Source organism: Diospyros lotus, chromosome 2, assembly GCF_014633365.1.
Source record: "Diospyros lotus cultivar Yz01 chromosome 2, ASM1463336v1, whole genome shotgun sequence".
NCBI lineage: Eukaryota > Viridiplantae > Streptophyta > Magnoliopsida > Ericales > Ebenaceae > Diospyros > Diospyros lotus.
The window spans coordinates 9,722,399-9,736,851 of NC_068339.1; the positions used below are offsets into that span (position 1 = coordinate 9,722,399).

Consider the following 14,453-nt stretch of genomic DNA (forward strand, 5'->3'; position numbering starts at 1 on the left):
TAAGCAACGGAAAATTTCACAATTTACACAAAAACAATAGGTAGGAAGCCAATTCATCAATACGCTTCCAAAAGAAAAAAAATAAAGCAACTAACTCAAGAATAAAATCTACCGGGAATCAACAATAAGCTGCTTCTTGCAAATTAGAAAGCCAAACAAAGAAAATGTTCACAACAATCTACATGGATAATTTATTGATGGTGGTGAATTTAAGATATTTATGCAGTACTAAGACAACAAGTAGAACCAATACAAAAGAAAAGGGGTTTATAAGATTGATCATAAGAACAAGATGGATATATGATGATGAGACCTAATTAGGGTCTGAGCTTCGATCACCTCCAACCATGGATCATGAGATTGCACCTGTCCTTGAGCCACCTAAAGCTCTTCCTGAAAGACCCTTTGACCTTGCCCTCAACGCTGTAGGCTTTGTAGCTTGCAACCCTCTTCTTCCTCTGCAACTCTGGGTCATTGAAACTCCAGCTCTTGGAAGTTGAACCATTTTCAGACTTGCCTTTCTTAAATTTGGCATCTTTGGGCATCTCCATCTGAGTCTGGGATGGCTGTGAATAATGATCCGAAGATGATGCATATGAAGCACTGTAACATCTGAAATCTTGGGGAGCAGGTGGCCCAGCTCTCTGCCCATCATAGCTGTACCTCTCCATTCCCATTCTTCCATCACTGTATGATCTGGATCTGAAATCTTCCATTGAAACAACAAGCCCCCTCTTTCTCTCTCTCTCTCCCTCGCTCGCTCGCTCGTTCTCTCTCTCTTCTCGAGATGCCAGGAAAAGTTAGTTCTCAGCTTCAATTGGGACTGGACCGTGGAGGATTGACCCTTGCACAGCTGAACCCATTACTTTTCAGAAATCCACGGAGTTGTCCAGAAGTTTCCGGTAGTGTTAAAAATACCCCTTATTTGTTAAAAAATACACGGCGTACCTAGCATCTTTAAAAATTTACACTGGTCGCCTTCATTTTTTTAAAATTATATTAAATTATCCCTGTTAGTAGATTTACTTTACGCTCCTGATATTTTATCTATACGGATTTCCTGATGTGTTTAACGGAGAGAACATAGAGTAATTCTAAAAACATAGAAATACATGCTATAGTTTAATGCAATTTTAAGAGTGAAAGTGTAATTTATTAAAAAATTATTACCTGATAAACGAGCCTCCTTGAATTAGAAAAAGAAAGAACAAATTATACTTTATATCCGAAAAATTTACAAAAAATATAAAAATGGCATCTCATATTTCAGAAATTGTATTTCAAATTTATTTTTTTGTAGTAATTGTATAGAACCCGAAAAATAAAATGAGGGATTCATACCTTTGTTATTATTTTTAGGGGTTAATTATTTAAAAATATCACTATTTACCATATTTTCAATTATTTACTAAAAATGAAGAAGAAATCAGAAAATGATGATAAAGCCAAGTAGATGACCAACACATACATGCATATACATGTATGATAAATTCCATTCAATCATCTTAACATTTTATTAAATTACAATAAATACACCTTATTTTGAAAAAGGCATCAAGCTTTTCTCCAATAAAAAAAAAAAAAATTGTTGATGAATTAGCATAATCTTATAAAACTTAAAGGGTATCATTTGTAATGTAATCTAACTTACGAGAATTTAACATAATTTTGAAAGAATAAAAGTAATTAATATAATTTTTAGAAAGTGGGAGTATATTTTGTATTTCTGCCAAACCTCTTAATTTATCCTTGGAAAAATAAAATCTATGCTCTTTCTAGAAACAAAAACAAAAGGTGATGAATGAATCCGTGACAAAGTCGAGTCAAATTTTATGGGCTGGGACTGAATTTTTAGGTGTAGTTAATAATTTTAAAAATAGAAAATAATCACTCGGCTGATTAAGTGATTGAAGATATGAACAAAATTACTATTTTACCATTATTATTGGCCGTCCCAATTAATTGAAGTAATCATACATATAATCAAATAAAAAATATAATTTATTGTGAGTTTTGGATGGTTGAGAAGAAAACTTTTGAAAGGAAAAAAAGAGTTGGATTTGGTTCATAAATCACCAACTAAGAAGATGAAAAAGAAATCCACAAATAAAAATTCACACCACATGCAATGCAATGCAATGTTATATAATTTACATATGAATTGAATAGTAATTTACATACAGGGAGAGTGATAATTTATTAAATATTTTGAATTGAATAGTATTTTTTTTATTTTCTTAAATAATAGTAATTTTGAAAAAGATATTTCTTTTTGTTTATAGCCAACTTATGATTGTTATCATTTTGGACGTGAGAATTATCTTATGACACATATGATGATAATTAAAGTAAATATTTTATTAGATATGATTGTGTTTATCTGATAATGATAAGATAATTAAAAGATTTAATAAAATAATTGATTACTAAAATTATATTTAGTTTACAAGATAAATACTATTCTTAACAAGGTTCAATGAAAAGTTACTTTTACAATTTTAAATAAAAGTTTGTTTCTCCTTCTACCCCACGTGTAGACAAATAAATTACAATTATATTTTTTTATCAATCGTCAAGGTTAGGGTTAAAAAGGAGAAATCAAATCCGATTATTTTCTTCATCAATTGACAATCTCCTTTATAGCTTCAAGTCTTAATAGATTAAGGTACCTTTTTATTTAGTTGCGTTATGTAAAATACATGAAGTTTCTAAATTTATGAGACTAATGATTTGTTGTTTGTTGTTCTTTTTACAAGTGTTGTGGGATACACTAAAAAAATCAAGTCAAAAATCCGAAGTATCAAAAGAAGGTCGAAGACCCGAAAGACCCCAAAGGTGTTTTCCAAGCATAGGTCCCCTAATAGCTTCGAAGAGTCTTCAAGGAAGCCCTACCCTTAAGCTTTTAAGCTATTCAACCCTTTAAGCTCGAAGAGTCTTATGGGTAAAGTCTCCCGATGACTTCGAAAAGTCTTCAAGGAAGCCTCATCCAAAGGATTCTCTTTCGAAACATCTCATTCTCGAAGGCACCTTCAAGCCTTCATGCTTCATTCGTAACCTTTTCACTCGAAAAGTCAAGCCGTCGCAGCATGCCACATGTCCTGTAAGCACCCCCGCCCGGATATCCTAGCCGCCCGGACTACCCGAACGGGAGCGCCTACGGGAGGAGAAAAGAATGAGACACCAGACAAAGACCACCTCGGCATGCATACACAAAAAATAAAAACAGCGGAAGCAAAGCTCAAAACATGCATGCACTATGGGTACCCCGCTAACACAGCGGTCACAAGATAAATAAATAAACACAAACTCCTGTGCCGACATACACAAGACTCGAGAAAACACCTGGCACAGTACGAAATAATAGAGTAAATTCTACTTAGACATCAGAGTGGATAGGGATTGACGAGACTGCCTGTACACCACACCGACTCTGCCGTTAAAGCTGACTCCCTTGCCATGGCTCATGCCGCCACTACCTGGAATGATGGAAAGCAAGGTGAGTCGAGAGACTCAGCAAGCATAAAGAAAGAAAGGCTGAAGGCTGAACATAACCAGGAAACTCTCCCCAAAATAAACTCCCAGGTACACACAAGCCATGAGACACTACAACACAACAGCTCAATAGCATAACAAAATAAAAGCACATACCGGTCCTTGGGGCCCACATAAGACACTTGGCACCCAAGTCCCATACCAAACTGCCGCTGCCCTGAAAGGCAACAAATATCTCCACAAATCTGCGCGCGCAATCCCGGGTCGGTACTCCCGTCACCCGTATCCATCGGTACTCCCGACAACCGAGCCATAGGCTCCCTCGAAACGGTACTCCCGTCCGAGAACTAAATACTACCAGTATCCATGCAATGCACATATAAATACAATGGCGTAGTGAGCATCAACGTGATACAAGGCGCCCATACATCCAGGCATCAGGCCATGCTCCGCCCACATAGTAAACCACACGCCATGCATATGCCGTGCTGGATGCAACCTAACCAAGCTAGAATGTTCGTGTCCAAGCATACTCAATAACTGAATATCCCAACATGCATCCCGTACCCATGTGCATATCAAATCATGAACAGTAATACAAGGTATCTAATCATGCAGTATATCACATACCGGCAGAGCTAGTCAGCAGTGTCCGGCACCGGTCAACGGCCAGTGACTAGGGGTGTCCACCCAACGGTCCACTTCAGGGCCATATCGTAGTCTACCCCAACGTCACCAAACGGTTGACCCCTGCCCCACTGCTCAATAGCTCTAACCAAATCATAAGTAAATCCGAGAAAAAACCCGCACGACTAGGAACCTAGTTCCCCAACTAGGTTCAGCATCATTCCGAAAGGAATGGGGGCGGTACAAACCCCTGTAGGCTCACAACGAATAAAATTATAGAAGTCTCAGATTTAATTTAAATTAAAACAAATGAATAATAGCTCAACCAATAAGGCAAGGTGCCGAATTAAAGTAAGGGAGGTGATAAAATACAGGAAATCATGGGGCCTTCCACAGGAATTAAAGATCAGGAAGAAAGGGTTAAGAGCTTGCCTTTACATGGCCGTTCCTTGCTTTTCTTGCGCACCCACTGCGAAGTAAACGCTTGCTGGCAATAAATAAAATCGCGGCTTTAATTAAATAAATCTACCATGCAATATAATTAATTTAGCCATCTAAAATCCCACGTAAGCGCACCACAATTAAAATCTCAACGAGTCTCATATTTATTTTAAATTAAATCACGCTAATAAAATCCTCGAAGCCAGCTTAATAAATTAAATTTAAATCAAACGACTCAAATGTCCATAATTAATAAACGAATCGAAACAGACGAATGGAGGGTATAAAATACGAGAAATCACAGGGTTTCTCACGGGAATTAAAGAACACGAGGAAAGGATTAGGAACTTGCCTGGAATTAGCTGATTCCGACTTCTCTCAAGCTCCCGAGGCAAATTAAATAATTTCCTAGCAAATAACACAACCGGGACCCAAATTAATTAATTTTAATCGCGTAAAATTTATAATTTAAACATAACATGCTTCTATTAATTTTTACCCACGTACCTGATCACTTTTCATGCCGACAAAGTCCCAAAATTTCTTTATTTTTTTTCTTTATTTTCTTCCTTTTCTTTTCTCTTCTCTCCTCTCTTCTTCTTCTTCTTCTTCCCGCAGCCTCCTCCCCTGCACCTTGCTTCTTCTTCTTCTTCTTTCTTTCTTCCTTTCTTCTTCTTCTTCTTCTTCTTCTTCTTCTTCTTCTTTCTTTCTTCCTTTCTTCTTCTTCTTCTTCTTCTTCCTTTCTTCCTCTTCATTTCTTCTTCCCGCGGCTGCTGCCTCTTTCTTCTCCTCCATGGCGCGCACGCCTGCGCGCACCAGCGCCGGCCTCCGCTGCAGCCTCCGCACGCCACCGCGCACCTACTGGCCGCTGCTGCTCGCGTCGCTCCGCCCCCCGTTGCTGCTGCCGCGTCGCTGCCATAGCCGAGCAAAGCTCGGCCAGCCTCCCATGGCCACCACCTCCTTCTCTCTCCCTCGTTCGATCTCTCTTTCTCACTCTCTCGGTCTCGATCTCTCCCCCTCAATCTCTCCCTCAGCCAAGCCCTCTCACTCCCTGCTCACTCTCAGCTCCCTCTGATCTCTATCTCTCACTTTCTGCTCCTCTGCTTTCCATTGACCAGAAGCTTCCATGAGACAAGAAATAAAAATATCAAATTTGGCCACTTTGCTTAATCTGTAAGCACACGTGCACCGCCTCTCAATTTAATTAGTTTAAATTAATTAACTAAATTTAATTTCAGTAAATTTAGTTTACAGTTTTTCTATTTATTTATTTATTTGGGATATTACATGTCCTATCTTGCCACGTGGCCCTATTATGAAAGCCTATAAATACCTTTCAAGTTCGCTCTATCTAGTCCTAGATTTAGCACCCAAAGACCCAGATCTAACACTTTATAACTAAACCTCATCCAGAGACTCTTATTTGGAGACTTCCATCCAAAGACATTCATTTGAAGCCTTGCCTAGCATACATAAACTTTTTTTTGCATCATGGCACCATCTTACTTTGGCATCAAAGGGCTCGTGCGAGAGAGTTCCTCTCGTGTCTTCTGATTATGCTTGTGTTGCAGAGCCATCTAAAGACCCTAAAGCTAAGCACTTCCTAGAGACTCCCTTAACTCTCTCGAAGCCTAGTCACCTGAAAACCCCATTAGCCAACAAGTCATTCAAATACCCATTGTCTAGAATGCATCCAAAGACTAAGGGCATCATCTTTGCTCTCCTGGACAATGGATCGGGCCCAACTTTGAGATTTTTACTCTCCCAAACAACGGATCGATCTATCTTCCATCTAAGCAACCTATCAAAGCCCCTTTGCTAGCACAGATCTTTCTCCTCACTTTCTCATCGCGCCTTGTCGAGCTATTTCCTAGAAGATATAAATTCAATTGTTATATTCTAACAATAACAAGCAATATGATAGCTTACATAGACACAATGCTCAAAGTGTACCGATATCATACTTTTATAATATATAAATGTTATAAATATATTTTAAGTAGTCGATTATGATATGATTTTGTAATTTAGATTTTTTTTTTTTTGAGTAATGTGCTTTTTCATATATTGAGTGATTACTCAATATACTGTCTTAAATGTTTTTATTATGAGTTTATTTTTTAATATCTTCAATAATTACTAAACTAACCCGTATTAAATTAAAAGGTGATATTTTATGTCTTAAGATATTTTGAGTTGTCCGATGCTACTTGGTGAAAGAATTCCATTGAGCATAAGCTTATTAGGACACTTACTCATGCTACATCTCTTATAATCCTTTTATTATTTATAGGAAATCGTCAAAAGGACTTTAGAATACATGTTACGTGTGTATTTTTCTTTCAAACATACTAACATAAATCAAGGAGTTTCTCATTTTCTAACACAACAAATTGACGAGGGGAATGCATTTGGGCTCGTAATTACCCCAATACCTTGGGAAAACAGCCAATAAAAGTAAAGACAGATGTTCGCCTAAAAACCAAGCCAAGGTCAACATTTAGCCTAAGTTCAAGATAGACACATGGTAGATACGTCTCAACAAATTGGTTAAAAAATTTAGCCTTTTGCTCAATGAGGATTTTTCGGATTCTTCAGCCTCAATCATCATTCTAAAGATCATGAAGGTAGGAATCATCCTGAGCCTCTTGAAAATTGATTACCATATTCATTCTATCAAGATCATGGTTTCGCAAGGGATGGGATTCAAATCCCAGAAGTTCAAAGAAGGAATTCTTATCTTGACAGGAGAATAAAAAGAAGCAACCAAGATAAGTAAGAGAATCTTTTTTTCTTGAGTTTTTAACTACATACTTTAGCTTTAATAACCTATTGAACAGACTTGAACGTTGGAGTGATCACAGGAGAACGAGTCCCTAACTCCGTTTACAGGTACTTGATCCGAGACAAAAGAGGGTAATCGGCTCCGCATCATCACAAATAAAGTTTTGTGACCTACCAAAATATTTTCTAGGCTCTGCGTGAAAGTAAAAAATTAGAAAAATTGAAGTAAAAAAAAGGTATTTGCATTTGTTTTCAAGTTAATGTTGTCATCCTCGGAAAATATTGTACCAACATATTTCAAAAAGGTATCCATAAAATTAATCCTCGCTGCACATTCTGATCATAATTATTATTTACCTTAAAAGTTATCAGCAGATGTCAATTTTTCACGAAACAAAATGAAGAAGTTACTATAAAATAACACAAATGAAAGGATGGAGTCAAAATTCCTTTTGGCCATTCCCATAAATGGAACAGTAAAATTACCTTCTCATTTTGTTAGATGAAATGTTTTTGACAATAGTGTAATGGTACTTCTTAGCAATAACAATTTTTAGATTTTCTTGATCTTATAGTTGATTTCTTTTGCTATGCCACTCACTCCGCCTTGGCATAATCCTCCTCCACCACCACCATTTTCTCTTGCCTTCTGCTCCACCACGTTTAAAGTATTTTTGTTGGGCATTCCTCCCTCAACTTGGTCTTCAGCGTTCGACCTTGGTCCAAAAGATGAAATCGTTTATTTCAGGCGCCCCCACTCCCGGCCCGACAAGACGTGGGAGGAGGTTAATTATGGTAACCCAACCGAACGCAGTGGCTAGACCCAAACTCATCGCGCACAAGAAACCCCCCTCACTTTGGAGAGAGGTACCCCCACACTGCTGCTTGCGAGAATCGATCCTTGATCTTGGTCCAAGATTCACCACAGAAAGCACTTTGTGCCCTCTTCTTGACCAACTGGACTGCCCATGCGGGCTTCGACGTTCAACCCTTCCCAATGCCTCGACCTCCCCAAGCCCATGCCCTTGGTCTTTGGTTATGCCAACTCTTCCAAAATGGTCCTCCATCACCTACCTAAACTTCCAAGGGCCTCTCGCTCTCCGGCTTTGCAAGCTTAACCCCAGCGGCCTCAAATTGCTGGGTGAAATCCTCCTGCCCGACCATAGGGTCTTCGGCCTCCAACTGGGCCAAGTGGAACACTCCCAAAAGTTTGCACCCCATCGCTTAGGTAGCATCGACCTTTTATCACCTTGCGCAAGCTGGCTCTCCCTGGCATCAAACTTGGCTCTAGTCGTTCCTTCACAAGAGAAACATACTTTTCACGGACCTTCTTGCTATGCGTCTCCGCGATTGGAAGGCAGGCTTGTCGGCACAACTCTTACCATGGCAACCATGTCCCTCTTCGCTCATAGCCATCCCTCACAAGGATGTCCTCCACCTGTGCATCCATAGTAACGAAAAATTTTTGAGAGCCAAATATGTTGACGACAGATAGGTTTATAAAATGAGGTTAAAAAATTAAAATGCTCTCGTCCATATTGTATTATATTTTTTTCAATATAACATGGATGAAGACATTTTAATCTTTTAATCCCCCTTTTAGAAATCTATTTGTCAACCTATCTAGCCCTGTAAAAAACTCACATAGCAACACATAATCCGCTCTGCTACCATTTATTGTGGATGTCTATGCCCACAAAATTCTTTGACCTAGACACAATAATTCCAATTCCCAACCACCCAACGAAACTTACCAGGGCTCAACAAATCCTAAGAGAACCTTGGCGAAGACATACATACACCTGTCCGTTGAATGAACAAAACAAAACGCACAACAAAAAAACAAAAAAAAGTCAAAAGATGGCCGCTAAAAACTTTCATGAGGAAGTTTGATAGCTAATAACATGTTGTGCGAATGCAGCAGAGCACTCATAACTACTCAAAATACTCGGTTTACTCCAAACATCTTAGATGTAAACAAACAATACACCTATTAAACAAAACAGCATGATAAATAGTACTTGGCTAGTAAATTAGAAAATTGCTGATCATTCTTAACTAATAGAACGCAAAATCTTCATAGGAGATCAGCAATGTTCGATGGCAGCTCCTCAATTACCACACTGTAAAACCTCTGGATGTCAGCCAGCATTCTTTCATCATCCCTTGTCACAAAATTGATGGAAACACCCTTCCTGCCAAATCGTCCACTACGCCCAATACGATGGAGATAGTTCTCAGGCTGAGTGGGGAGATCATAGTTTATGACAAGGGAAACTTGCTGGACGTCAATACCTCGGGCCAAAAGATCAGTCGTGATCAGAACACGAGAAGAACCAGAGCGAAATTCACGCATGATAATATCTCTTGTATTCTGGTCCATGTCACCATGAGTGGCTGAAACTGTATGGTCCCGGCTCCGCATTTTGTCAGTCAGCCAGTCAACCTTGCGTCGTGTGTTCACAAAGATCACACTCTGTGTGATGGCTAAGGTTTCATAAAGATCGCACAGTGTCTCAAACTTCCATTCTTCCTTTTCAACATTGACATAAAATTGCTTTATACCCTCTAGAGTGAGCTCATCCCGCTTCACAAGAATTCTCACAGGTTTGTTCATAAACTTCCTAGTAATTTCAAGAGCCTCTGGGGGCATTGTGGCTGAGAATAGACCAACCTGAACTTTTGAAGGTAGAAGCTGGAATATATCATAGATCTGGAAGAAAAGCCACCATTAATAAAACACACAAATTGAAACATTTAAGGGTGTAAACCTTCAACAAGAATCCCTAGTCTAGCCATCTTTGTATGATAACAAGCATCACAAATAAATAATAAGTAAACATGGACCAGAATTTCACACTAAAACTGTGGTCAATACCATCCATTCTGAAGTCCAGAAACTGCAAAGCATAAACAACTTCAAGGCACGTTACGTGCACTTGGGGATCAGCACAATTATGATTTCACATTAGAGCTTGAAAAACCTTTATATCATAGATACTTAGATATGAACACTAAAGTTGGATAAAGTACATCACATCATGAACAATGAAAACAGTCCATGGTGTTCAATATTCGCATTCTAGCAAAGAATTCCATTCTTTTGAATAATATTGACATTTAAAAACATAAAGAAAAAATTAGATAAGTTGCAATTCTACCAAAACGTTGGTTTGGTTGGAGTTTAATTTCCAAAGACTCTTCTACATGTTAAATAACACTTTTTTCTCTTTATTTTTCTTTGTTTTGCTAACCATTAAATGACTCCCCTCGTGTACCTGATGTCAAAGTTGGCCATGGAGAAGCTATCTCAAAGGGTGGACCGGCACCTTGGGCTTAAAAGGCTCAATCGTACTCTATTTAAGCACAGATTTTGCTGGGGTAGCAGCAAACCTTGAGCTAACCTCAAACCAGTATCCCATTTATGCATGACATATACATTACTAAATATTCACAAATCTTTTGCTTTTGGATCTACCATGTGGTTCAATCTATACAATTAGCAACTTAGATTATAAACCTATATCCTGTTAGACTACCCAACCTTTTGCAACACACAAATTGCTACAAGCTACAGTGCAAGTACAAACTCACAATAAGCCACAAGATGCACATTTCCAGAGTCACCCGACTGATCTTGCCCTAGTAGCACTAACCTGGGGCATGCTAAATCCCATTTTTTCTTCTTTTACCAAATGATGCTGTGTGATCATAAACTCAACTTCTATTCACCAACTCTACCCTTAAACTTGTCAACCATCTTCTTAAATCCCTAAAAGATATGAAGATTACATATTAAATAATAGATAAACAAATCTATAAAGAAGATAGAAGATGCAACTGACAGATATTTTTGCTTCCTCATTTTACCTGGGTTCCTTTTCCATCACTACCTACCAATGCATTAATCAATAAAATAGAAAGACATTATAGTGAGTTGAAATAAAAACCTGATCCTTGAACCCACGAGAAAGCATTTCATCTGCCTCATCTAACACAAACATCCGAATGTAATCAGGACGAAGTGACTGTCTCCTCAGCATGTCAAATACACGACCAGGAGTGCCAACAACAACATGAACCCCACTTGAAAGAATGCGCTGATCTTCACGTACACTTGTGCCACCCACACAAGCATGTACCTTCACACCAAGATAGTCACCAAGTGCTCGCATTACCTTCTCAATCTGCTGAGCAAGCTCACGAGTTGGAGCTAAAACCAACCCTTGGCATTCCACTAACCCATAGTCAAGCTGTTGAAGGATACCAGAGCAAAAGGTTGCTGTCTTTCCAGTTCCAGATTGAGCTTGTTGAATTACATCAAGGCCCTTGATGAAGGGAACAATTCCCCTTTGCTGGATTGCTGAAGGTTTTTCAAAACCTATAGGGAAAACAACCAATCCAAACTATAACCAAACACAAATATAAAAGTGGAATATGCATGGAGAATGTACAATTAATCCAGCTCAACCAGTAAATCAGTAATAATAAGGAAAGTTTAAAATCCAAAATGGAAAAGGTGGCTTCATAATTGGAACGAATCAACTGGCAGGATATGGAAATATTCAAGCAATGCCACATGATTTGTGAAACCCATGAGAGAAAGAGATTGAAGTAATTAAGTGTACCATATGCATAGATGCCCCTCAAGAGGTTCTCTTGCAAGCCCATAGAATCAAAGGTATCATAGACTTCATCATATGATGTGAAGAATTCCTGCCCATCAGCTGAGAGACTGTATCATAAACCAAGGAAAGTAATTACCATTAAATACTTATTTTAAGCTGACTCAAAGATATGGACCGGCAGTAAAAAATTAATCCTTGCACATGCAACCGGCACCCGACCAATGAATAGTGAGAGAAAGAAAAAAAAGAGGCGGGGGGAAGAGAGAAGAAGACAAGTCTTACAGCTCAGTCATTTTGGCATCATACTGACGCGCGTCATATAGAGAACCTTCTGGTGCGACACCCGCCATGACTGCAAAACAGTTTTGACACTCATCAATAAGCAAAAGATGAAGAACTCCGCCACATACTCATACTCACAGTGGACTAGACTAGTTGACAATTTATACCCTCACGTGAGAGAGAGACTCCCACCATTGATAAAACCGTAACATGAGTCAAAACTACAAAATGGCATTACAAAAAACTGACAGGTAAGCAGTCACCTATTTGTTAGGAACCCAATTGAACAAACCTAGCCATCCTTCTCTTTTTTACAATTTATTTGTTTCGACTCATTGATTCTCAACTCCATCCGTCATATTTAAAAAGCAAGACCACTACTCGAATAAAAGAAAAACACTTCAATTTTAAATACAAGTTAAGGATCTTATAAGACTATCACAGATACATCAAAAAAGGGGTCTCGGAAGAACATCGGAGGCCAAATCTATTAAATCACGTTAAATCCACATAGAACTTATTCCACTATAAGCCTAACAACGGTGAAATAAGAATTTAAAAATAAGCACAACGAAAACACAATAAAAATAAATTCGGCATGTTTCACGATGGTAACAAGAAAGAAAAGCAGTTTCGAAAACATAGATTCAAGAGGAATCTCACACACAAGGAGAAAAAACAAAAAATCAATCAATTGATAAGCAGATATTGAACACAAACGGATCGAAGAGAAAGAAGATCAAACACCTGAACCGTTGAATCGATCGATTAAGAGTGTGAGAGAAGCAAAGCGTCGTTAGCTTTGAAGATTGAGGAGGTTAGGGTTTCCCAACCTCCGCTGATCTACGCCGAGGAGTCGAGAGATGGCCAAAGGGTGGGCGAGGGAGTGAGCAAATTATGCGAAGAGGGGGCGAGGGTTCCACTATAAAGGTCGGGGCCGCGTCAGATTTACGATTTTGCCCCGGGAATTGGAAGAACCGTGGAAGAACCGAGTCAGTCATACACCTGGCTCCGAAGCACAAGGCTACACGACAATGGATGGAGTAGAAATTTAACTTTTACCTAAAATAGAGAAATAATTTTTTTAATCTTCTAAGTAATTGGCAAAGATTGAACGGTAAAACAATTAAGATTTTATTGAGAGTTTAAACATTTAAGTTTCGGTTCTTTTTGTTGTTTTTAATTTTTTAAAATAATAAAAATATGTTTACTTTTATATTTTTAAAAATAAAAAATTATAAAGATAACTTAAAACAAACAAAAAAATCATTTTGATTAATTTTATTACAAAAAATACTAAAGACAAAAATAACACATTTTTAATAATTTTAAAATAAATACTCAAAATTTAAAACTGAAAATAAATTTAAAATTCAAAATTAAAATCTAAAATACGAAGAGAATAACCTCTAGAGTTTAGAATTTAAAATTTTATTTATAGCATCTTTAAAATCTAATTTTTTTTTTGGAATGAAAATGCTAATTTAAGAGTTTTAATAGAATTTTGTGTTTAAAATAAAATAAAAATGTAGAATTTGAAAATTCTTTATCCTAAAATTTTAAAATTTTAATTTCAAAATTATTCAAAATGGGGTTAAATAAAAAAATGGCTTATTCTCTTTGTTATTTTCAATTTGTTTTGAGTTTTTTGTTTTTCAAAATACTAAAAATATATTTATTTTGCTATTTTTAAAAATACATTTTCGAAAACAAATAAAAATTTTGAAAAAAAAATTAAAATATATATTTTTTTATTTGGAGTGTTTTCAACCAAAATTAATTAAAAACACAAAATAGGAAAAACACCACCCCCATCCCCACCTCCTTTCACCCAAACCCAATCTCACATAACCCAGTATCTCTCTCTCTTTTCTCTTTCCATTATTGTCAACCTCGTCCGCCACCATAATCATCGACTCCTCCTATTTCCTCATTCATCCTCCATTGTTGGCGGCCACATAAAGTCAACAATGATGGCTTAATGATGTCGATAGTGGCTTGAACAAGCAAGTAATAATGACTTGATGATCGCTAGCTGGCCAAGCAACATCCAAACGATTGTTAGCCAACCAAGCAACATCCAATCGACGACTAATGACCATGAAATCACTGACCACGATAGTTGGTGGCGACTGATTACATTTTTGAGATTTGACCGAAAGTTAAAAATTAGATCTATTAAAATCTAGTCGTTAAATC

General features: G+C 37.6%; 2 protein-coding genes across 2 annotated transcripts; both read right to left on the minus strand.

The window, feature by feature from the left end:
• Nucleotides 1–109: 109 nt before the first annotated feature.
• Nucleotides 110–840, minus strand: LOC127794431 (uncharacterized). The gene has a single exon (XM_052325494.1). The coding sequence runs from the start codon at nucleotides 714–716 to the stop codon at nucleotides 336–338; it is 381 nt and encodes a 126-aa protein (XP_052181454.1). The 5' UTR covers nucleotides 717–840; the 3' UTR covers nucleotides 110–335.
• An 8,365-nt stretch (nucleotides 841–9,205) lies between these two features.
• Nucleotides 9,206–13,167, minus strand: LOC127795326 (eukaryotic initiation factor 4A-9-like). Its single transcript, XM_052326929.1, has 5 exons — nucleotides 13,002–13,167; nucleotides 12,255–12,324; nucleotides 11,973–12,079; nucleotides 11,295–11,725; nucleotides 9,206–10,057 (listed from the first exon to the last, which is right to left on the minus strand). Exons 2-5 carry the CDS (start codon nucleotides 12,320–12,322, stop codon nucleotides 9,422–9,424), a joined length of 1,242 nt encoding a protein of 413 aa, XP_052182889.1. The 5' UTR covers nucleotides 12,323–12,324; nucleotides 13,002–13,167; the 3' UTR covers nucleotides 9,206–9,421.
• Between the last annotated feature and the right edge of the window lie 1,286 nt (nucleotides 13,168–14,453).